General features: G+C 42.2%; 1 protein-coding gene across 1 annotated transcript in view; it reads right to left on the bottom strand.

Moving 5' to 3' along the window:
- The window catches only part of CNTNAP4 (contactin associated protein family member 4), a 503,646-nt gene extending 483,417 nt beyond the window's left edge, over window positions 1-20,229 (bottom strand). The window contains exons 1-2 of the mRNA XM_033962929.1: window positions 20,220-20,229; window positions 20,010-20,120 (exon numbers count right to left, since the gene is read on the bottom strand). Coding sequence (XP_033818820.1) covers window positions 20,010-20,120; window positions 20,220-20,229 — 121 coding nt within the window. The remainder of the gene's footprint in view (window positions 1-20,009; window positions 20,121-20,219) is intronic.
- Window positions 20,230-23,284: the final 3,055 nt, after the last annotated feature.

Below are 23,284 nucleotides of genomic sequence, written 5' to 3' on the forward strand. Positions count from 1 at the left end.
TATACCATACATTACATAATCCAGTGGTATAATGATACTTGTGATATTGAATTATCTCATACCATTTAGATGCTTCATGTTTTTTAAGAAGAAGAGCCTTCGAGTAATTGACCCACGTGCCAAATACCCACCAGTTGCCACAACCTCCAATTGAGTAGCTTACACTTTATAATTATTTTTGGGTTGTTCCAAATTGGAGTGAATAAAGAGTCCAACCACTTGATCTTTCAAAATTGTTCCAGTTCAGTAATTACTTGGTGAGTAGATCTGAGTATAGGTTTCTTGTCAATGGAATTTGTCTTCTTCATAAATGGGAAATATTTCAGATATAATAAGTTGCCTTGTCATCCAACTTGATCCATGATGGAAATATTGTAAGAGTTGAAGAAATTGAGGGTTATGAGGGGTTCTAGTGGGGTTGGGGTGGGGAGATCTGGGGGACAGCATGATCTACGGGGGGGGGGGGTTCTGGCAGGAAGGATTGGGTATTCCTCAATACAGCGATATATGGGGGGGGTTCTAGAAGGAGGGATTCCCAATCCCTCCTGCCACGTTCATTCGGGCAGGACGGGCAGCCGCTAAACTTATCATGATAGGGACATCACTTGCCGCAATAAATTTAGTAGCCACATCTACTTACAACCTGATTCTCTAACCAGCGTCTGTAACATGGACGTCGGTTAGAGAATTGGGTTCACTTTAGGCGGTCTTAGGCCCTATTCTGTATAGGAAACCCAATGGCTTCTGAGACCGGGCGTACTATACAGAATCTGGGCCTTTGTGTCCTCAGCTCCATTAAGTGAAAAATAATCATCAATGGCCTTCTTAATATGATCAGTGAAGCCATCCTCTTGTATGAAAGAGGTATTAAACCTCCATTGTCTCTGTAGAAATACCTTACATAAGCCTTTCAGATTCAAAGTAATGGCTGAATGGTCAGAAATCATTATCCTCCGCTTTTACTAAAGCGCAATAGTGGTTATTAGTGCAGGGAGTCGTGCTGAATACTCCACGCTGTTCCCAATGCTCATAGGAACTCTATGAGCATCGGGAGCAGCGCGGAAATTTCAGTGTGGTTACCTGAGCTAATAACCGCTATCATGATTTAGTAAAGGGGGGAGGAATATCACTAATATTGGCAACATCAATTCATTCAATCAAAGGAGCACTGATAAGAAAGAAATCAATTCTAGTAAATGACCTATGTGGGGGTGAGTAAAATGTATGTTTATGTTAATTAATGTGTGTTATTCTCCAGGGATCAATTAACTTGAAATCAGACATCAAATCTTCAAGTTTGTACCATGCCCTAGACTTTCTATACTGAATAGATGATTTCCTGTCCTATTAGAGGGTTCTAAATTAAATTAAAATCCCCCTCCAAGTATAAAGGGTAGGTCAATGTAGGCATTATAAGTTCTGTCAGCTGATCTATAAATGTGGGACCATTTCCACTGGGACCATATACTTTCAAATATGCAATTGATTTACCATTAATTTCAACAATACCCTTAATCCACCTGCCATTAGTGTCTATGCAATGAGAAATGAGTTTAATATCTGGTCTGTTTCTTATCAGGGTTGCCACTCCAATTTTCTTATTCACCACAGGGGAAAATAATGTTGGCAGTGAGCAATTAGTAACCAGATTTTTGAATTCAATATCAGACAAATGGTTTTTTTTACAAAAATATAAAATCCGAGTGGTAGTTTGATACATAATCTAAGATTTTATTTTTCTTTTACATTAAGTGATAGGTTAGCAACATGTAAGAAAAAAGCAACTAAGCTTCCAATTGTGATACCAAATGTCAAAATACCATGAGCAAATGGTCATCATAAAGTAAGAATCAAACATTATATATGTTCCTGGATTGAGAGAACAAAATGCAATATAAACAGACAACAGAACAATACAGCCTAAAACGGGTTAGATAGTCTACAGAGGCAGCTAAGATCCATGTCCATAGCAGCTAGTGATGATAGTGCAGGGATGAGGGAGTTAGGAACTGGACAACCTTATGGGAAAGGGGGAGCTTGTTCCGAAAGGACAAACTTCACCTTAACTGGGATGGAACCAGGCTGCTGGAACTAATGTTTAAAAAGGAAATAGAGCAGCTTTTAAACTGAGATGTAGGAGAAAGCAGACAGTTGCCCAGGAGCGGATGGTTCGGTGTGAGGTATCCCTGGAGGATACTATTGAAATATGATATTTAGGGAGTCCCGGTAGAGAGGTTTCAATAATGGTGAAAGCCAGGAGGGTTTAAGAGGAAGGCAAAGTAAAAGACTCAAATATTCCCTGGCTTCTCAGCAGCCTGTAGTTGCAAGGAAAAAACACAATTTGAAGTGTCTGTATGCAAATGCTAGAAGCCTAAAAAAATAAAATAGGAGAGTTAGAGTATATAGCACTGAATGATGAGATAGATTTAATAGGCATCTTGGTGACCTGGTGGAAGGAGGACAATCAATGGGACACTGTGTTACTTGGGTACAAATTATATTGCAAGGATAGAGTAGATCAAATTGGAGAGGGGTTGCACTATGGGCTCCTTTTACTAAGCTGTGTTAGGGCATTAACGCTCAGAATAGCGCACGCTATAATCCGTGCACACTAGACGCTAATGCCAGCATTGAGCTGGCGTTAGTTCTAGCCATGTAGCGTGGGGTTAGCATGCGCTAATCTGCTGTGTGCGCTAAAAACACTAGCTCACCTTAGTAAAAGGAGCCTTATATGTTAAAGAGGGAATTGAACCAAATAAAATAAACATTCTGCATGACATAGATAGCAGTGTGGAATCCTTTTGGATAGAAATTCAACTTGATATTGCAGCCTTCATGACCCAACAGCCCATTCTACCAGAGATTCAAATCTCAAATGGAAATTGGTCCCGATCCCTCTGTTCAGACCACTACATATACACATTCAATATCAACTGGGCCAAAGGCAAAACCAAACCAAAATCCCAAAGCTTAACCTACAAATCACGTATATATATCGACCTCCCCAAAATTCTGGAATAAAACAGATGCTACAATCCAAGGACTTCATCTCACAATGGTGCAATATAAGTACAGCAACCTTAGATGAACTAGCCCCAATACAAACAAAAACCAGAATCAGCAAACGATCAGACAAATGGTTTGACAACGAACTACTCCTGCTCAAAAGACAATGCAGACAACTAGAAAGAAAATGGAGAAAAAAGTAACCAAAAACACACAAAAACAGCATGGAGAAAACTAAACCAACAATACAAGCTAAAACTAAAAGAAAAAAGAAAGGCACACTACACTAACCAAATAGACACAGAAGCCCAAGACACAAAAAAATTATTCTAATTACTAAAAGAACTCACAGACACCAAACCCTACCTGGCCAATAACGACACCCCTCCCCCTTCAGCCACCCTCTTAGCTGAATACTTTAAAAACAAAATTACAACTGCCAGGACAACTTTCGCAGGAACCTCAACCCACATAGAAGAGATCACAATGCCCCCCACAGGAAAAGAATAGACTGCAGCAGACAGAACCTGGTCCCACTTCTCCAGAATACAACTGTCCGACCTTAACAAACTCTATAAAAAAATACAGCCACCGCAGCTTGTGACTACAACCAATGCCCTCCATACCTATTAAAAACCTCCAGCCTAAAATTCTGCACTCTCCTCATGCAATGGATACAAACCATGCTCACTAATGGCCTTTTCCCACAAGACCTCAGCAAAATCATCATAACCCTGATATTAAAAGACCCAAAATGAGCAACAGATTTACCATCCAACTACAGACCCATAGCCTCAATACCACTATATGTCAAGCTGATGGAAAGCCTGGTAGTTAAATTCCTCACCAACTACCTAGAAAACCACAACTTACTCCACCCTACACAGTCTGGATTCAGAACCAACTACAGCACAGAGACACTACCAGGTTCCCTCCTGGACACAGCTAGACAACACCTCAGCAGAGGAAGAAAAATGCTGATTATACAACTAGATGTCACCGCAGCATTTGACCTGGTGGACCATGACGTCCTACTATAAATACTAGATACAATAGGAATCACAAGCAAGGTACATGCATGATTTCAAGGACTCCTACAATCCAGGACCTACAGAGTAAAAGCAAACAAAGAAAGTTCAGAACCAACTCCTATGGAGTACCCCTAGGATCACCATTATCCCCAACTATCTTCAATCTCTACATTGCATCACTTGGCACCTACCTAGACAAATTAGGCTTAACCTCCTATAGCAGGGGTAGGGAACTCCGGTCCTCGAGAGCCGTATTCCAGTCGGGTTTTCAGGATTTCCCAATGAATATGCATTGAAAGCAGTGCATGCAAATAGATCTCATGCATATTCATTGGGGAAATCCTGAAAACCCGACTGGAATATGTCTCTCGAGGACCGGAGTTCCCTATCCCTGTCCTATAGTTATGCAGACGACATCATCATACTCCTCCCTTTTGATCAACCAGCGCCCTCCATGACAGACACACTACACAGAACACTAGAAACAGTGGCAACATGGATGAAAGATCACAAACTAAAACTGAACCCAGACAAAACAAAATTCATACTTCTCGAAAATAATAAAATCTCAACCATAACAAACCTAATAATAAACTCAATCACTTTCCCATTCAGCCCACCCTAAAACTTCTGGGAATGATGATAGACGGATGCTGTACCATGTAGCCACAAATCAACAAAACAATACAGAAATCATTCACAGTCATGTGAAACCTAAGGCAAATTAAAAAATTATTCAATAGAAAACAATTCCAGCTCATGGTCCAGTCCCTAGTCCTAGGACTTCTAGACCAGTGTTTCCCAACCCTGTCCTAGAGGACCACCATGACAGTCAGGTTTTCAGGATAGCCCTAATGAATATGCATGAGAGAGATCTGCATATAATGGAGGTGTCAGGCATGCAAATCTGCTCCATGCATATTCATTAGGGCTATGCTGAAAACCCAACTGGCCTAGTGGTCCTCCAGGACAGGGTTGGGAACGACTGTTCTATACTAATGCAACATCCTATATTTCCACTGCCCCGCAACCATGATAAAACAACTACAAACAGTACAAAACACAGTCCTGAGACTGATCTATTCTCTAAGGAAACACAACCACATCACCGCAGCATACCTCGACTCACACTGGCTCCCAATACAAACAAGAATATTATTAAAATTCTACTGCCTACTGTTTAAAACCATGAACAGAGACAGCCCTGCCTACTTGAACAACCGCCTAATCCATACTACCACAACCAGAAATAATCACAAATTAGAAAAAATTCAATCTTGGTTGGATGTTAACAAACTTTCACTTAACATTAATAAATCTAAACTACCATATTTTCACGCATATAATGCGCGCGTTATACGTGTTTTTACAAACCGTGCATAACCTTGCGTGGAATACGCGTGAGCGCGCTATATAAAATTTTTTTACATAGTTCCCCCCGACGTCCGATTCACCCCCTCCGCAGGACCGCTCACACCCCCACCCCGAAGGACCACTCGCACGCACCCGCACCCCCACCCAGAAGGACCACTCGCACGCACTCCCACCTGCACCCGCACCCCCACCCTGAAGGACCGCTCGCATCCCCACAGCCTCCCGACCCCCCCCCCCCATCATGTAGAAGCTCCTACCGGTGTCCTGCTGCTTCCTCTTGGCGGTCCCGGCCCTTCTGTGAGCCCTGCGCCTGCTGCTTCCTCTTCCGGCGATTCACCTTTCTCTAATGTCAAGCCCTCTTGCCCCGCTGACTCCCCGACACGATCGGGGCAAGAGGGAGCTCAAGCCCTCTTGCCCCTGCCAACGGCGGCACCCCCGACACTATCGGGGCAAGAGGGAGCTCAAGCCCTCTTGTCCCCCCGACACGATCGGGGCAAAAGGGAGCCCAAGCCCTCTTGCCCCGCCGACTCCCCAACTCCCCGACAATATCGGGCCAGGAGGGAGACCAACCCTCCTGGCCACGGCGACTCCCTACCCCCACCCCGCACTACATTACGGGCAGGAGGGATCCCAGGCCCTCCTGCCTTCGACGCAAACCCCCCTCCCCCCAACGACCGCCCCCCCCAAGAACCTCCGACCGCCCCCCCAGCTGACCCGCGACCCCCCTGGCCGACCCCCACGACACCCCCACCCCCCTGCCCCGTACCTTTGTGTAGTTGGCCGGACAGACGGGAGCCAAACCCGCCTGTCCGGCAGGCAGCCAACGACGGAAAATTAGATTAAGCGGTCAAAAAAATATTTTAATAAACTTGAGAACCCAGACACCATTTGCGTACCCTCCAATCAGAGACATCAAACGAAAAAAACTGTATGATGATCTACTGGCCACACAGGCAGCAAAACTAGACCACCAACTTTCCAACTATTGATCACGACTCCAGACTACAAAACTTTCAGAAAAGAAATAAAAACCTTGTTATTCAAGAAATCCATAAAGACTAACTAACAACACAGGATGCATTTCAATCCCCTGGAAATGTCCAGATAACCTTTTCTGTAATCCGTCTTGAATCGCAAGGTAATGGTGGAATAAAAATCACTAATGTAATGCAATATTTGTTTGTACTTTTTATAAGTTTTGAAAATCAATAAAGAAAAAAAAAGAATATAGGTGCTCAGAAAGAAAATAAACTTATGATGTAGTTCTTGAGGGTCCTAAACTGGAAGGAAGTGAACTCATGTTGAAGGACAGTCTGGTGGTTGTAGTAAGGAAGCAATTGGGATCAAGATTAGATTGTGGAGCACCTAGAAACAATTTGGAAATGTGCTGATAAATGAAAGAAAAAACTCTTTATATAGTAGAGGTAGCAGAACGAGAAGAGATAGACATAATAGGAAGCCCAGACCTTGCAGTGAGGTAGGAGTCAGATATTAGTGAGCTGTCAGTATATAAAAAATGTGATCCATACGATGGAGAGTTAAACAAGCTGGCAGCTGCACTTTTATGCACCCTGTTAAGTTGTGCAGAGAGCCTGCATGTTGGTGTGAAAGCTCTAGACCAGAAGCCATGATGAAGCATCACTTAGATTTGTAAATAAAAGGGCTGCCCAGATTTTCAGTGGTAATTAACCAGCACTTGGCACTATCCAGTTACTCCTAGGATAGTCTGGGGGAAAATCACTTAATTTGTTTCCCATCCATTTCAGACTCATCTTACTGACCTACAAATGCACTCACTCGGCTACCCCTCATTTTCTCTCTTCACGTATCTCCCTCTATGATCTACCTCCCCCCACCCCCCGTGAGCTATGCTCAGCTGGTAAGTCCTTCCTATCTGTGCCCTTTTCTTCAACTACCAACTCCAGACTCCATCCTTTCTGCCTTGCTGCGCCGTATGCTTGGAACAAGTTGCCCGTATCCCTACGGCAGGCTCCATCTCTGGCAGTGATCAAGGCCCAGTTAAAAGCCCACCTCTTTGAGAGTGCTTTCAACTCCTAACTCCTTTCATCTTGGGTTCTGCATCCCCAACCCTATATGTTGTGTCTGTCTGCCCAAATTAGATTGTAAGTTCTTACGAGAAGGGACTATCTGTAAATGTCAAAATGTACAGTGCTGTGTACCCCTTCAGGGCTATATAAGTGATAAGTAGTAGCAGTAGTAATACCTGGATAGCTACCCATTTAACTTAGGACAGAAAAAAAGGCTGTTTTAAGTTAACTGGGTATATCAGTGCTAAATACTAGTGGTACCTGGATAACTCCTGGGCAGCAGTGATGCAGCAAAGTGAGGTGCAAGGGGAACGGCCACTTCCTCTCACAGATTTTGAATGAAATGGTGCCTATGCAGATCGGCCCTTCAACCATGCACCAGCACCTATTCTACAAAAGGTCTGCTACCTTGACATCAAAAATTGGCTACCTTCTACCTGGAAGCTGCCTACTACCTGGATGTTTAGTAGTGGTATCTGGGTTTGGACTGACGCTGAATATCTGGTAATAGAAACCTAATTGATTGAACAGGTTTTAAATGCCAAGCCACCATTTTGAACCACTCAAAGAAATATGCTGGATGAGGAAGCTAAAGACAATTAGATTGTCTCGTTCTGTTTGTTGAAGAACTGTTTCTGTTCATGTGGCATTTGTTTTTTTTCTTTCTTTTTGAGAGTTCAGTTTAATACCTCTGAAGCAAGAGTGATTGCACCATGAAATGTTATCCATCGTTGGTTAGACTATTAAATCAAATTAACAGCTAAGTTATCCTTTAAAAAAAATCGATACAATTTAAAAAGTTAATGTAGAACAATTAATAAGTTTTTATATTGATGAAACTTTGTTTTAATATGATTAAAAGGAGATTTTTTTTATGCCTGTGACTGAACAAGAGGAAACAATGGAAAAGAATGAGTTCTGATAATGGATTCTGAGACTTGTTCTTCTGTTCAATATTATTCCTCTTGAAGCTACAATAATTATGGTCCCCTTTTATGAAGCCGCATTAGGTTTTTTTTTTTATAACCAGGTGTGGCGGTATTAGCTTTAATGCTCATAGGAATTCTATGAGCGTCAAAGCTTCCGCCACGGCTGATGATATAAAAGCCTAACGTGGCTTCATAAAAGGGGGGGAGGGATTACATATATTTTTTGAGTATTAATTCATGAAACAGTTTTCCAGATATATATATCTGGAACTAGCAAATCTGAGAGTGAACAGTTTGGGTTAATATAGGATGCATCTTAGGATGATTAGAGAAACAAGAGGCATCCTGGCTGAAGGACCTGTTTAATATTGATGCGCATAGAAAAAAAAAAGCTACAGTTCAGTATCAAGCCATTTTTTAATTTCTCTCCCAATATTCAAACAATTCTGCTTGTTTCATACAGTATACCTTTGATGAAATGTTTTTAAACTTACATTAGAACATGTGGAGGGTTAGATGAAGGTTAGATGAAAAGTAATGCCTCCACCTCCAAAATGGTGTGCCTTCTCCTTCCTGGTGCATTCCGGATGCACCATAGGAGGGGCCTTAGGCACCTGGGCCAACCGGAGTCTTTGGCCTCCTTTCCAGCGCATCCTGGGATGCAGTAGGAGTGGCCTAAGATTCCTGTTGGCTCAGGATCCTAAGGCCCCTCCTATGGGAGAGACCTTAGTCATATGAGCCTATTAGAGCCTTAGACAATGGTAGGATGCCTACCGCTACCTAAAATCGGAATAGACGTAGTGGTGGTATGGCCGTTGAAACTGCTGAACGGAGAGGCAGGCCATTCTCAAAAAAAACCCTCATTTTAGACGGTTTTTTTTGAGAATTGACTTTTTCCCTGCTTCTACTTTCTTTTTTTTTTAAATTATTTATTCATTTTCAAATTTACAATAAGTGTAACAATATATCCAAACAAATTAACACTAAATATAACACTTAATAATCATCAATGGTACAAATAATATGCTCTTATCTCCCACCCTTCCCACCCTTTCTTATCATATAATCAATACCTTATGCAATATGTAACAATAAATTTACCCTCCCCTCCCCTCCTCACGATCAAACTTGTAAATTTAAGGGAAAAATAAAATAAAATGTCATCTAATCGGTACAAAACTTTGTAAATGGCTCCCACACATCCTGAAATTTCCTGAAAAAAACTGCGCTGTATTGCAATAAATCTTTCCATTTTATAAACATGACATAAGGAATTCCACCAGAAATTATAATTTAATCTACTCCAATTTTTCCAATTATACGTAATTTGTTGAATAGCAACCCCAGTTATTATAAGTAATAATTTGTTAGTATTTGTAGAAATCTGACTTTTTGCTCTCATTGCCATACCAAACAGCACAGTATCATATGATAATGCCACTGGGGTTTCTAATAAATAATTGTTAGATTACTTACATAGAAACATAGAAATAGAAGGCAGATAAGGGCCACGGCCCATCTAATCTGCCCACCCTAAGGACCATCCCCTACCTTTGCCCTAATAAGAACATAAGCATCGCCTCTGCCGAGTCAGACTATAGGTCCATTGTGCTCAGCAGTCCGCACTCACGGCGGCCCCCCAGGTCCATGACCTGTAGTGTTCTTTCACTACTTGCTGGCCTCAATCACCTGCAATGGAAGACTATTCCAGCGATCAACCACCCTTTCAGTGAAAAATAATTTCCTGGTGTCACCTCGCAATTTCCTGCCCCTGATTTTCCACGGATGCCCTCTTGTTGCCGTGGGACCCTTGAAAAAGAAGATATCTTCCTCCGCCTCGAAGCGGCCTGTGAGATACTTGAACGTCTCGATCATGTCTCCCCTCTCTCTGCGCTCCTCGAGCGAGTATAGCTGCAATTTGTCTAGCCATTCTTCGTACGGGAGATCCTTGAGTCCCGAAACCATCCGGGTGGCCATTCTCTGAACCGACTCCAGTCTCAGCACATCCTTGCGATAATGCGGCCTCCAGAATTGCACACAGTATTCCAGGTGGGGCCTCACCATGGATCTATACAACGGCATAATGACTTCGGCTTACGGATGACGAAACCCCTGCGTATGCACCTATGATTTGTCTTGCCTTGGATGAAGCTTGCTCCACTTGATTGGCAGCCATCATGTCCTCACTGACGATCACCCCTAAGTCTTGTTCTGCTACCATTCTTGTTAGGATCTCGCCATTAAGGGTATAAGTCTTGCATGGATATTGGCTGCCCAGGTGCATAACTTTGCATTTTTTGGCATTGAAGCTGAGTTGCCAGGTCCTAGACCAGCACTCCAGTAGGAGTAGGTCATGCATCATGTTGTCGGGCATTGTTTTCCACATATCAGCTAATATTCTATTATCTTTGCTGTAACTAGGCATTTTGATACTGAGCACATGGCAAAGGCGTAATGGAGACATGAGTTGCCATTCTAGCCACAACCAATCTGGAAGTTTTTCCATGAGTTCTGGGAGGACCCAATACATACCCTGGCGCAAAATATAGGCTTGATGATACTTATTAAAATTGGGAAAATTTACCCCTCCCTCTGCAATTGGTCTTTGTAAAGATACCAAGGCTATTCTACTTTCAACATTTAGGGCCTTAGGCCAAAGGGGATGTAGACGTTTTTTTAAATTATGCCCCTCTATGCATTTTAAAATTATACTTGTGTAACCTATAATAAAATTCAGATAAACCAGATAGATGCAGGAAATTAATTTCTACTTTAGTACTGTGTACAGATGGATGAATATGGATTAAATGAGTGCAGGATAACTGCACCTACAGACCAGTAATTAATTTTTTCTTTATTTATTTTCAATCCCCAAAATTCATGAGAATATGAACCAAAGAGATACAACTTGATCGGCATTTATTTGTTCTTTAATTTGAATAAGAGGGAGATTTCTGTTCATTTCCATTTAGCTTTAATTCTGTTGCAGCTTATGCCAATGAGATAATGGCTTTAATGAATTTGATTTGCATGTTAATGAAGTTGAGGAAGTGAGACTGTTTTAATTACTTTTTTATTTAATCAACTTGGCTCTTTTCATGCTAAGGTTTTATTTGTTTTCTGTAAATGCTTTTATTCTTTTGCTTCCCTGAAACACTGCCAAAGAAATCTGCATTAAGTCATCCCATCTAATTTATGATTTTTTAGAACAAGGAGAGGGCACATTTAGTCTACTTTTTATCTCCTTTGGGATTGATTCCATATTCCAGAAGGGGATCTAAGCCAATGATCTGATCATGAACAAGTAAATAAACAATACCCTTGAGGGTGTCAGAGTCACTAGACATTAAGACTTTGCATTGTGTTGAGTGCACAAAGCCTCCAAGGTAAAGGATAAGCAACTGGCAAGCCTATAATTGTTTATGTGGCCCTATTAATTTGTTTTACCAACTTATAGAATGAACCATGAGTAAAGTAGTGATAATTCTTCATTGTCCTACAATAAAGTAAATTTTAGTTGACTCACATATGAAGACTGAGACGTAAGAGAATGCACTTGCTACGGTGCCTACATCTTGATGCCAAGTTATAGAATTGCCTCTGGAGAACTTAGAATTGGTTTTCTGCACTAGACTCATAAATCTAGGCAAATGAAGCTCCTAAATTAAGCTGAATTTTTAGCTGAAAATATAGGCTCCTAAATTTAGTTGGAAATAGGGCACACACTAGGGAGAATAATTTAGGAGCATATAAATTGAGGATTTCTGAACTTAATATGCAAAAAAAAAAAAAAAAAAAAGAGCTCCTCAAAGAAATCATCAATTTATGCTCCCTGTACCATGAGGCTGCAACTAGAGTTGCAACAGGTAAGAGTGAGTGGTCACTCTTTTTCCCCTCAGGACACCTAAATTTTCAAATTTCCAGGGCTTTCAAAGGTAGGTCCAGACTCTTCTTGTCTTTGGAGTTTGAGGGAGGGGTATTGAGAGATGGAAGGGAGGATTCAGAGGGGTTGAGGGTACCTGCTTCTTCTTATGCTAAAAATCAACCAGGATTCACATAAAATCTGGTGGTCAACACAAGGAGATATTCAATGCTGGTACCACTACTTGGTCTGGCATTAAATATCAAGGCCCAATCTTTCATGTAACGGTTAGTGTTTCTACTGGAACGCTCTTCCAGAGGCTTTTTTAGGGGAAAACACCCTCCAGGGATTCAAGACAAAGTTAGACAAGTTCCTGCTGAACCAGAACGTATGCAGGTAAGGCTAGACTCAGTTAGGGCACTGGTCTTTGACCTAAGGGCCGCCGAGGGAGCGGACTGCTGGGCACGATAGACCACTGGTTTAACTCAGCAGCGGCAATTCTTATGTTCTTTCACGAATAATGGTTATATGTAAATTGGATGTTTGTAATCTGTTCTACATCTGGATTATTCTAATCTCTGAACTTAATAAAAGGCTTTCATAATTTAAAAATAATGCTGAATGCTACCGTCTGAATATTGGCCAAGGCAAAAGTTGGGCAATTGAGGCTACACCTGTTTCAATAACAAAGAAGTTACAAACTGACCAGATGACCACTGGAAGCAGTGTCCCCCCCTTAGGGTTGTCCAGATAAACCTAAAGTTGGAAAAAACTGTGCAAATTGAAGCTTTTCCCATGAATTTAATTGTGCTTGATAAAATATAAATATATATTGTGATGGGGCCAGGGGTAACCCTTCGCTGGCAACCTGGCTCCTGCCCCAGATGCAAGTATTAGCACTCTTTGGAGGACCACTCTGGAATAAGAACAGCAGAGAAAAAGAAAAGGAAAAAAACCCTTCCACCAGTAATTGCCAGTTCCAAGTTTTATTATCCAGTTCAGTTTGCACTGTTTCTGATACAGCCACACCGGCTGATGATGCTTGGAAAAGGTTTATCGCAAACAAAGTTCTCCTTTTACAGCAAGTCCTTGCTTCAATCAGAAGAGGAAACCCCCCCCAAAAAAAATATTTTCCTTTAAACCAGGGTTTTTTTCTCACAATCCAGCTCCCATGTTTTGCACAATTCTGAGCAGCATTCTGGTTTCAAGAACTTTTATACAAGTGCCCCGAGGACCAGCTGGCCCTGGGCTTTAGCTCCACGCCTCCTAGGCTTGGCACAATTACTGTATTGAGCCCACTGTGTTTCTTCAGGAAGTTCTCTCCAACTGACTACATGAATCACAAGTACCCCCACTACCCTTCTTATTTTGGGGCAGTGGGCTGGCAACCATCCATCCTTGTTTTAAATGGTCTAAGATTCCCCTCCCCAAAGTTCCCACTATCAGGGATGTGAAATGTCAGGTCACTGAATCCACTCCAGGCTTTATTTCTCCTTTTAAGGTTAGTTAGCATTACCCATCCCCCACTCACTACTCTTTGCTTGCATACTGGGTTTCTGGTCTAATTTCTGCTATTAGGCAATCCTCAGTCACCCATCAAACTTTCATTCATTATACAGTCCCACCTAAGGACAGAAATGTTTCTTTAAGTACTTTAGACCATTGTTACAGTCAAACTTTAATTCCCTTCCCCCACACAGCACCTTACTGACTCATGCTGCATTCAGACATATGGGCTAAGCCTTTAGGGCTGCAGTCTATTTCATTACCCTCAGAGACATATCCCTCTACTTCCATAAGGACTCCTCACTCTCTGAAGATGGATACAGGCTATCCTCTGAAGCAGTATTTTGCAAGCCCTGCTCATGGAGCTTTTCCCTCCCATTTAGTCTCTGCTTAGGAAACAGAGTCTTATCAGCATGGCAGTGCTGTGGGACTGGTGGTTTCTTAGCAGAAGGCAGGAAGACAGCGCTTCTAGCCTTCAGCTCTCTGTTCTGTGAGGAACGTCCTTCCCTCCAGGTTCCTGATTGCTTGTGTTTGTTCTCAGCTGGCTTTGATTTATTCTGCTGTATACTGGTGCTCTAGCCACGTTTTGCCTGTCAGCTCTACCCTTTTCCTTAACCCTTACTGTGTCAGATTGCCTGACCAGAGGTTTAGCTAGAAAATTAACAGATGATTTAAAAAAGGGATTATAGTGACTTGGAACAGGTATTCTGTTCTTCTCTGCTATCCCTTCTCTGTTCTGCCCTGCCTGTCTGATCTTAGCACTGGGAACAGAATTAATGGGCAGCTTCCTTGGCTCAAGAAAAGGCAAATTTCCTTTAGAGGCGGGGTTTGAAGCAGGTTTTGTACCCGTGACAGGGCCTTCCCTGTTACAATATATATATATATATATATATATAAAGCCCATCCTGGGGTCACTCAGAGCCACTGATTATTTAAAGCCCCATTTTCTTAAAAGTTTCTATTATTTATGCTTAATGTAGCAAAGTTCTTGGTATTATAGTTATAACTTTTATGTTTTCACACTCAGCAATGATGCATTGATAAAAAATAATTTTATGCAAAAATTCTAGCCACATTATCTCAAATGAATCTTCAATATCTGCACATTATTGTGGAAAATAAAATAAATTTAACATACTTCACTAATAGTTAAACACGTAGACTTTGGTGTAGCCATCTACCAATGGCATTCCAAACACTCAAGCATTCAATGTCTTCTTGAGATAGTCAGAGTAAAAAAGCCTGCTATGCTACTCAACTCCTTGAAACAAGGCCTTACGCTACACTGGATCTGTGGCGACGCCAGCGGCAAAGACAGCTATCAGTTTAACACCTTGCTCGGCAGTGTCGTTAATCACCTTCACTTGGTTGACAAACCGTTCAGCAGTAGAAGTTTGGATCTTCAGACCACCTGTCCATTGGCTTTGCTTACCATTCACTGGTAATGCCAAGTAAGGTGAAAGAGGATATTCTAGCTAAAAGAACATCTTTTGAAAAATGGGAAAAGAATCCAAATGACCGCTGTAGTAAAAGCTCCGACATTAGGGGGCTTTAGTTTAGTTTTATAATCACACAAACATATCTTTATAGTTTACTGCACAAGACTAGACCTATTTTCTTACTAGTTTATTGTCTTTGATGATTTTATATTGCACTAGCTGATGCTCCGGCGTTGCACGGGTATTTAATTATAGCAATAACACAGTAAATGGATTGAAATAAAGATAGTTTATAGTGGTGAATGAAATAATTTTTTTACAGCTTTATAAAAAGTACAATAATCAAATTATAATGTGAAATATTTGACAAAATGAATACAATACAACTAACACAAAACTTGATTATAAACAACAATTTTAGTTTCACCTCCAGGAGCAAGAACATATAAATTCTTGGGTGAACCCACCCTTGATCAAGCAACATAGAGTTGTCCATGGGAAAAACAGGGGGATCTTAAATCCACTCCACAGTATGTAATAGTCTGTCCCTGTGATTTGTTGATTGTGATAGAGAATGCAAGTCTCACTGGAATTTGCAAGCTCTTAAACTGAAAAGGAAGATGTGTTGCAAGTTTCGTTCAAATTGGGCAAGCCGTTTTTGCGTTGGCAGCTTTTTACAATTTTTCCATTGACATGAATGGGTGAAATCTGATTTTCTGTTTGTAGCTCCGCCCACGTGTGCAGGTGGGCCGCGAGACCCCCAGAACATATCACCCCAGGTAGTGAGGGATCTGCATACCAAGTTTCGTTCAAATCGGGCAAGCCGTTTTTGCGTGATCGCGGCACATACACACACACATACATACATACACACATACATACCTCCGATTTTATATATATAGATTAAATTAAATGTCAAGTTGGAATCAAAGTGGTCTTCCTCTACTTTCTTCTGTTTGATAGAGGAAGCAACATAACCACAGGTAAGATAGATGTCAAGCACTAAAAACAGAAGGTTAAAAGACTTTGAAAAGAAGCTTGCTGCCATAGGCTCCAGTTCTGTGGGTGCTCAGACATCATCAATATTGAGCAAACTCTTTGACTATGCCAGGAAGGGGTCATTTCCTTTGAGTTCGGCACCTCCAATCATTTTGATAAGTTGGCTCCTCTGTTTGCAGTAAAAGCAAAAACTGTGAGTGAGTCATTTCAACCATTAGATTATCATGGATTAAAAGGGGCACACAGGAATGACAGGGTCTGAGTGGAGAGACCAAGGGGATAGTTACAAACGTGCATTAAAGGAATAGTATCCAATATTTTCCTTTTAATTGCAAAATGGCAGTATCAAGCACTATATTTACAGAAACGGATCCTGAAGATCCATTTCTTTTACCATAATACATACTAGTTATGAGGAGGTGCTGAAATGTTTTCAGCCCAACCCAACCAACTTCCTAAAGTCTGAGCGTTATTTTGCCACTGCAGCTGAAAAGTGTGTTATCCTATTTCATTAAGTGCCCATTTTCAGCACCCCCTGGTAGTGTAAAGAATTTCAGTCTCTTTTAACCAGAGCTGAGATTGTGATGTCATAGTGCCTCATTCCACCAATAAGATTCAACCTCATCCGTGATGTCACAATGGCTTGATTGTCCTATACTTGCAAAATTCCGAGCACTATGTTGCCACTGTAACTGAAAAGAGTGTTATTTTTGTTAAGTGCCAATTTGCAGAAACAAAATTTAATGTTTTGACATTGTTTCAGATCATTGATTGGACCACATCCACGTCATTCTCTTCTTCATTGGGCTGAGAACTTTTCAGCACCCTCTTGTAAGTCACTGCAGGCCTAGTACTGAAAGGTATTGGCGGGATATAAAACACTAATGTAATGTAATTAAGTATGCCTTTGAAGTAGTGTGAGTGAGGGTGGGTCTGGAGCCTTGAAAACTACAACCACATTGAGGTTTAAATGTGAAATGAAAATTACAATATTTACATGTTATGTGCAGGGAAATGGGCGGCCTGTTCCCTTCACAGGTCAGGAGAAAACAAACACAAAAATCAGTCTTGGTCTTTAAAAAGTTATCTCCCTTGGCCTGTTCTAGCAAGGCCATGGCATACATAATCTCAACCTCTCTCTCTCTCTCTCTTTAAAGTCACCACAAACAGCTTGTTTTGAGAATGGAGTCCCAGTATTATAGTTCCTTCTTTCCAAAAAGGCAGTACAATTGGCCAGGCTTAGCCCTCAATTTAAAAGTTACAATTTCAGCAGGGTTCCCAGCTAAAGTTGGCCTGCCTGAATGAGCTTCTTATACTTCTGCACTAGAGGCATCAATCAGGTGGTGGGCTTCGCTTCTTTCCTCTGGCCTCACTGACTGAGGGGTTTTATCCAGCCTTGAACATACCCTCCCTAAACAATTAACCCCTTCTTTTACAAAGGTGTGCTAAGCTTTTTAGCACACACTAAATATTAGTGTGCGCTAAACACACGCTAAACATTAACGCGTGCATATTATCCTATGGACGCATTAGCGGTTAGCGCATGCATTGATTTAGCGTGTGCTAAATCCACGCTAAAATTCTTAGCGTGCCTTTGTAAAAGAGGGCCTAAGTCACATGCAGTGGCACATTAAATGGGGGGGGCGGTCCACTCCAGACGCCATGTTGGTGGGGGCACCGACACACCCTCCTCCTCTCCACACCCCACCTCTTCCCACTCCTCTCCTCACCAAGTGCGTGCCCCCCTTCTCTTCCCCTGTACCTCTAGTTGTTCGCCATGAGCAACAACTTCAACGTGCTCCTCATGACCGCGTCGCATCTCCCGCTGACACCGCTTCTGGGTGCTACGCATCAGAAGTGACGTCGGAGGGAGAGTTGATAGGGTCATGACGAGCGCGTTGAAGTTCTTGTTGCTCACGGTTGTGAACAACGAGAGGTGCAGGGGAAAAGCGAAGGGAAGGGGGCGTGCACACAGCAGGAGGGGGAGTCACCACCCCGGCGCCTCTCATCCTTTCTACGTCACTGGTCACGTGCACAAATCTATACCTTTCACAGATTTGCACATGTAACTTGGGTCACACTATACAGATAGGGTTACCAGATTTGTTAATGAAAAAAAAGATTACATGTGGCCCTGCCCCATTCTGCCTCAAGCCCCGCCCCCCCACCCCCACCTAAACCTTGTCTCTTCTTCCACGTGTCCAGCACGTGTTTGGAGGGCCTCTGAGCATGCCCAGATGCAATGCAATTATGTTTCATGCATGCACATGGGTATAACATCATTGGGTTGCATCTACACATTTGGAAGCCTTCTAGACATGACCCAAGCTCAGGGCCTTCCAAAACCTGGACAAGATGCCGGGTTTTGAAAACCCTTGCAGGCATCAGGACAAGCCTCTAAAAAGAGGACATCTCCAGGTTTTACTGGACATCTGGTAACCCTCTTTATAAAATTCTGGCCTTAGAGTGCAATGGACAAATTTAGAAAAGAGAATATTTCATTAACAAGGTTAACAGTGCTGTTCAAGAGAACTAGAAATAGGAACTAAATAGGGAAACCTTTTCCGGTATAGCCCCAATAGCTCAAAACAGTTCCGTTCTAGAGAGTTGCGCGGGGACAGAAATCCTACCCATCCCTGCCCATCCCCGCCAGGATCCTCTCCGTCCCCACCCGTCCCCATCAGGATCCTCTCCGTCCCACCCGTTCCTGTCAGGATCCTCTCCGTCCCCACCCGTCCCCATCAGAATCCTCTCCGTCCCACCCGTTCCCGTCAGGATCCTCTCCGTCCCCACCCGTCCCAGCAAGCAATTATCTCCATCCCCGCCCGTCCCCATAAAAAGCAGCAATTACTTCTGACAGGATCATCAATTCCACAGTTTCTTTTGTGTCTGCGCTGCTGTTTTTCCTTGTGAAATCTCTTTGGTAGAACCCTTTTTTGTTTTCTGTTCAGGTAATTAACTTATAAACCCCCTCTTTTACTAAGGCTGACGTGTCCATTATATTATATGGACGAACGCTGCTTCCAAAGCCTTCCATCCCTGTGGGAGTCCCGTTGACTAGAAGGGGGGTCCCCATGGGAGTCCCGTGGGCCAGAGGGGGGTCCCCGTGGGAGTCCCATGGGTTAGGGGGGATTCCCATGGGACCCCCGCGGGACTCGCGGGATTCCCATGATCCCCGTTCCCATGCAGACCTCTATTCCGTTCTAACTTCCTTAACACAGCCTAGCAAAATATCCTAAAAATATTTCCATCACAATAAGCAGTTGTAACATGATTGTTGCAGTTGTCCAGGACTTGTGGTGACTGGGTAGGTAGAGCCAACATTTCAGCCATCATGCTGTGGCTTTCTTCACACGCTGGACAACTGCAACAATCATGACGCCAGCCAAAGAAGCCTAAGAGAACAGGTATAACTTTTCTATCCCCAGCTGCTCTTGTCAGCTGGGAAGATTTACATCCAAATAAAAGGAAGCAAATACAGTATTAGTGTGCCAATAATTATTCAGCAATCAGTGGCGGGTGCTAATCTGTCATGCCGTGAAAACTTGTTATATTCTTCTGCTGAATTATGCAGTAACATTCCAGCACTATTTTTGGAAATAGAATGTAACTTTATATAGCTTATTGTACTTGAAACTTTGTCAGAATGAAGTCTATGGTACTTACAGGAACAGAAATATTGTATAATTGCACCTTATTATTTCATATTTCAACATTCCATTCAGATAGCTGTAAAATTAAAATGTGTCTTGACTTGTTTCAAAAATAACACCGTATGTACACTTCGAAGACATACACCATAATGCTTGTCTTACCATCTCTTCGATTAAGCCTTGCAAATCCAGGACTATGACTGCTCGAAAGCTCGGATGAGCTGCTGAATGATGACTGAGGCAAGCTGGATACCAGGTGATCATCACAATTAACTGTTAGAGAAAAAAAAATATCACGATTAGGTCAGTAAAACTAAACTAATCTAAACCTTAGGTTTGTATACCGCGCCATCTCCACAAAATTATATTTACTCAGTAGCATGAAGGAAAGAGAAATTAAGGGCAGTAATTTTATGAAGGATTTTTTCCACACACAAAGCCCTTCATAAACATGCAAAAGGACTTTTAAAATGTCCCAAGGGGTTGTAGACCTACATATAAGCTTGTTAAAGGGTGGGCAGAGCCATCATTTATGTGCATCATGGCCCATATTCTATAAACGGCACCTTAATTTAGGTGCTGGTAGACATCCTAAAGCAGGGATCTCAAAGTCCCTCCTTGAGGGCCGCAATCCAGTCGGGTTTTCAGGATTTCCCCAATGAATATGCATGAGATCTATTAGCATACACTGCTTTTCAATGCATATTCATTGAGGAAATCCTGAAAACCCAACTGGATTGCGGCCCTTAAGGAGGGACTTTGAGATCCCTGTCCTAAAGCTACCTAACTTATGGAAAACACCATTTAAAAACAAATAATAGTTTTTTTTAAAAAAAGTAGCCACCTATTGGCACCTGCTTCGCAGCTACGGAGGTGCTTTATGACGCCTAACGCCGTTGTAGTCATGGCTAACACTGGAAGTGGTGTTAGGCGTCATAAAGCACCTCCATATTTGTGTTTCACGTGAAAGGTAGACACCAGAAATGTAGGCCTTGAAAACCCTGGCCTACATTTCCGGGGCCTACCTTTCATGAAGCCCCAATTCTATAAATGGTGCTGTTGCGTGATCGGCATGCGATTGGTGGCCGTTTTTTGGCAGCCGATGATGATGATACCATTTTATAGAATCCGGGCCTATGTATTTAAAAAAATGCGTTTTGTGGTACATATGAAGATTTAAATACATATGCTCCAGAGCAGGCATAAATGTCTGCCAGTTCCATTTGGGCATGTTTCTGCTACTTTGCCTATAGTACTTTATAAGCAGCAAAAATAGGCTTTAATGAGGTGCCTACTTGGCCTTAGCACTTGGTCAACCTTTTACCTTCTACAAGACTAAATACTGGAATCTTTAAAGTGCATCTTAGAATCCTTGAGAATCATTTTTGCAGCTATTTATTGCTTAGAAGTATAGGTTTATACACAAAAAGTATATCTTTTTTATATAATTACCCTAAGTAGATTGCCATGATTGTACAAATACTAGCAAATATACATCTATATTAAACAAATATTTGCATGTGTAAATCCAAAATATGTGCATATGACAAAGGGTTAAGGTCTGGGCATGTGTTGGACTAGATCAAGGGCAAACAATGCAGTACACCTGCTTCTGAAGACATCTATGTTTTTAAAGGTGCTTGTTTGGGGCAATGCTGTACAGGAGAGATAGGGGAGGAGATGTTGTCTCCTTCTTCCCTCCAGTGTTCCCCTTCCTCCAATCAGTAGTGGCAGTATGATTGCAGGCTCTGAAACTAATTGGCAAATATAGACATGTTGGTTTCTAAAATGACAGACATAATGTACATGTCTAAATATTGGCACCTGCATGTGTATGTCCTAAAATGCCAGCATCTACAGGTATGTGCCAATATACCTGTTTGCAATACCTAGCAAATAGAATTGACAACTATAAACTAACTTGAACCCTACGCTCGAGCCTAGAACAACTCCTGGGAATGCCCTCCTTCAGAGATATCAAATACAAAAGTGTCAGGAAAAGAATGTTCTCGGCGATGGCCCCAATGTGGGGGAACTCCCTTCCAAAGGGATTAACACTAGAAAAGGACACCAAAAAGTTCAAGAAAGGAATAAAGGGCTAGATTCACTAACCTACCTGATGGGGCCCAATCCGAACAGGTCAGATGAATTCACAAAACTGCAACATGCAGGTGAGGGCGATCGATGGAACGCCCCCATCTGCTGGCACGGATCGCTCTATAGCGATCCCTGCTCAGGCGCAGACCATCTTTAGATGGTCTGCGCATGCGCTGGACCTCCGGACCGGCACTTTTTTTTCTTTTCTTTTTTAAAACTTTTTTTACAGCCCATGGTTTTAACCCGCTTAAAGCCTGCGGATTAAAACCACGGGCTTACACAGCGGGGAAGGGTGGGAAAGTCGGGGAAGGCAGGCAGATTGGGGCAGGCAGGCGATCAGGGCAGCGTCGGGGCAGGCAGGCAGATCAGGGAAGCAGGAGATCGAGGCTGACAGGGCTGAGAGCAGGGCGGCAAAAGGCAGAAGGCAGTCGGCAAGGGCTTCAGCAAACTGGTCCTCAGCAGTCACTTTTTGGGTTGATTGGCTAGCCTAGTCGGATTGGGAAATTTGTTTAGTAAATTGCATCCCTACCTACTTTGCATGCAGTTCCCCTCATTTGCATGGGCGGATCGGAATCGGATCGCAAAACAGGTTAGTGAATACTGCAGGAGGGAAATCGGGTCGCAAAGGGCTCGCAAACCGATCGGTACACGATCGGTTTGCTTAGTGAATCTAGGCCAAAGACAATACTCTTCACAGAACACTTTAGCAATTAATACCATTATTGAAGCTTGTGTATTGTAACACCTTTACTGAAGCTCATGCAAACCTCTCTGAATTGACTCCCCAGTCATTATTAGTGGTATAGAAGCTTTCAATAAATATAAACATAAACATATGTTGTTACATTGCCTCCAGTGATATTGTAGACTATGATATTTGCAAAATGGATGCTACTACCACACCTAGTCAGCATAATATGTATATTTCTGCCTGTATTTCAGAAAAAAAGAATCTATGCCATTCAGTTTCTTTTCTAAAATATTACCAGAATTTGAGACATCTGAGCACGGACATCTTGATTCCAGTTTCCCTGTATTTATTTTCTAGCATCTACCTTCATACATGGGTAAAAGTATGCATATAGGAGAAAAGTCTGCAAATGTGCACTTGGTGCCATTTTAAACTTGGTGCTCTAGATTTGGCACCATTTATAGAAAAGCACTTAGTGACAGGATCTATTGGGCATTATTTATACCAGCTGAAATCTGGTGTAAATCCCCTTGCCTAAATTAGGTGTGGATCCCCCAAATTCTATAACACTGTGCTCAAATCCTAGAAATGCGCCTGAACAGCCCATATCTCTCTCATGGCAATGCCCCCTTTTAGGATTCATGCAGAA

Source organism: Geotrypetes seraphini, chromosome 1 (assembly GCF_902459505.1).
Source record: "Geotrypetes seraphini chromosome 1, aGeoSer1.1, whole genome shotgun sequence".
NCBI lineage: Eukaryota > Metazoa > Chordata > Amphibia > Gymnophiona > Dermophiidae > Geotrypetes > Geotrypetes seraphini.